Here is a 532-nt window from a genome sequence, read left to right on the forward strand (position 1 = left end):
CCAGTGCAGCCCCTGCACCCTCAGCAGCAACGGATCATTAGGCACTGCTCGTAATAAAAAGGGTTTGGGGTTTAAGGTTTAGGGTTTAGGGTTTCTGACGCTGAGGAAAATGTCCACAGAGACAGCAGCAGGAAGCGGCAGCTGCAGCAACTGGGTGCAGCGAGAAGCAGCAGCAAACCACCAAACCACAGCCTCTGCCCTGCTGCCAGTTGCAGCATCCGCTGCAGCTGCAGCAGCTGCTGCCGCCGCCTTAGCTGCAGCAGCAGCAGCAGCTGCTTGCAGCGGCTTTGTGGGCGGGTACTGTGGCTGCTGCTGCTGCTGCGGCTGTGATGAGGGGATCTTTGGTGTTGCGGCTGCTGCTGCTGCTGCTGCTGAATTGCTGCTGAGGCCTGCTGCAGCACCCTTTAGAGCAGCAGCAAGGTGGGGAACTGCTGCTGGCGGCAGCACTTCATTGTAAGCCAAATCAAACAAAAGAGCAGCAGCAGCCACAGGCAGCTGCAGTCGCAGCAGCCTGCAGCAGCAGCAGCAGCAA

The 532-nt window shown here is 59.0% G+C and overlaps 1 protein-coding gene across 1 annotated transcript in view; it reads right to left on the reverse strand.

Moving 5' to 3' along the window:
• ETH_00042520 (uncharacterized protein) overlaps nt 1-495 on the reverse strand; it is a gene marked incomplete at both ends in the record, with an annotated part of 1398 nt that extends 903 nt beyond the window's left edge. The window contains one exon of the mRNA XM_013374857.1: nt 100-495. Coding sequence (XP_013230311.1) covers nt 100-495 — 396 coding nt within the window. The remainder of the gene's footprint in view (nt 1-99) is intronic.
• Nucleotides 496-532: the final 37 nt, after the last annotated feature.

The sequence above is a fragment of the Eimeria tenella genome, genomic scaffold, assembly GCF_000499545.2.
Source record: "Eimeria tenella Houghton genomic scaffold, Eth_scaff2315, whole genome shotgun sequence".
NCBI lineage: Eukaryota > Apicomplexa > Conoidasida > Eucoccidiorida > Eimeriidae > Eimeria > Eimeria tenella.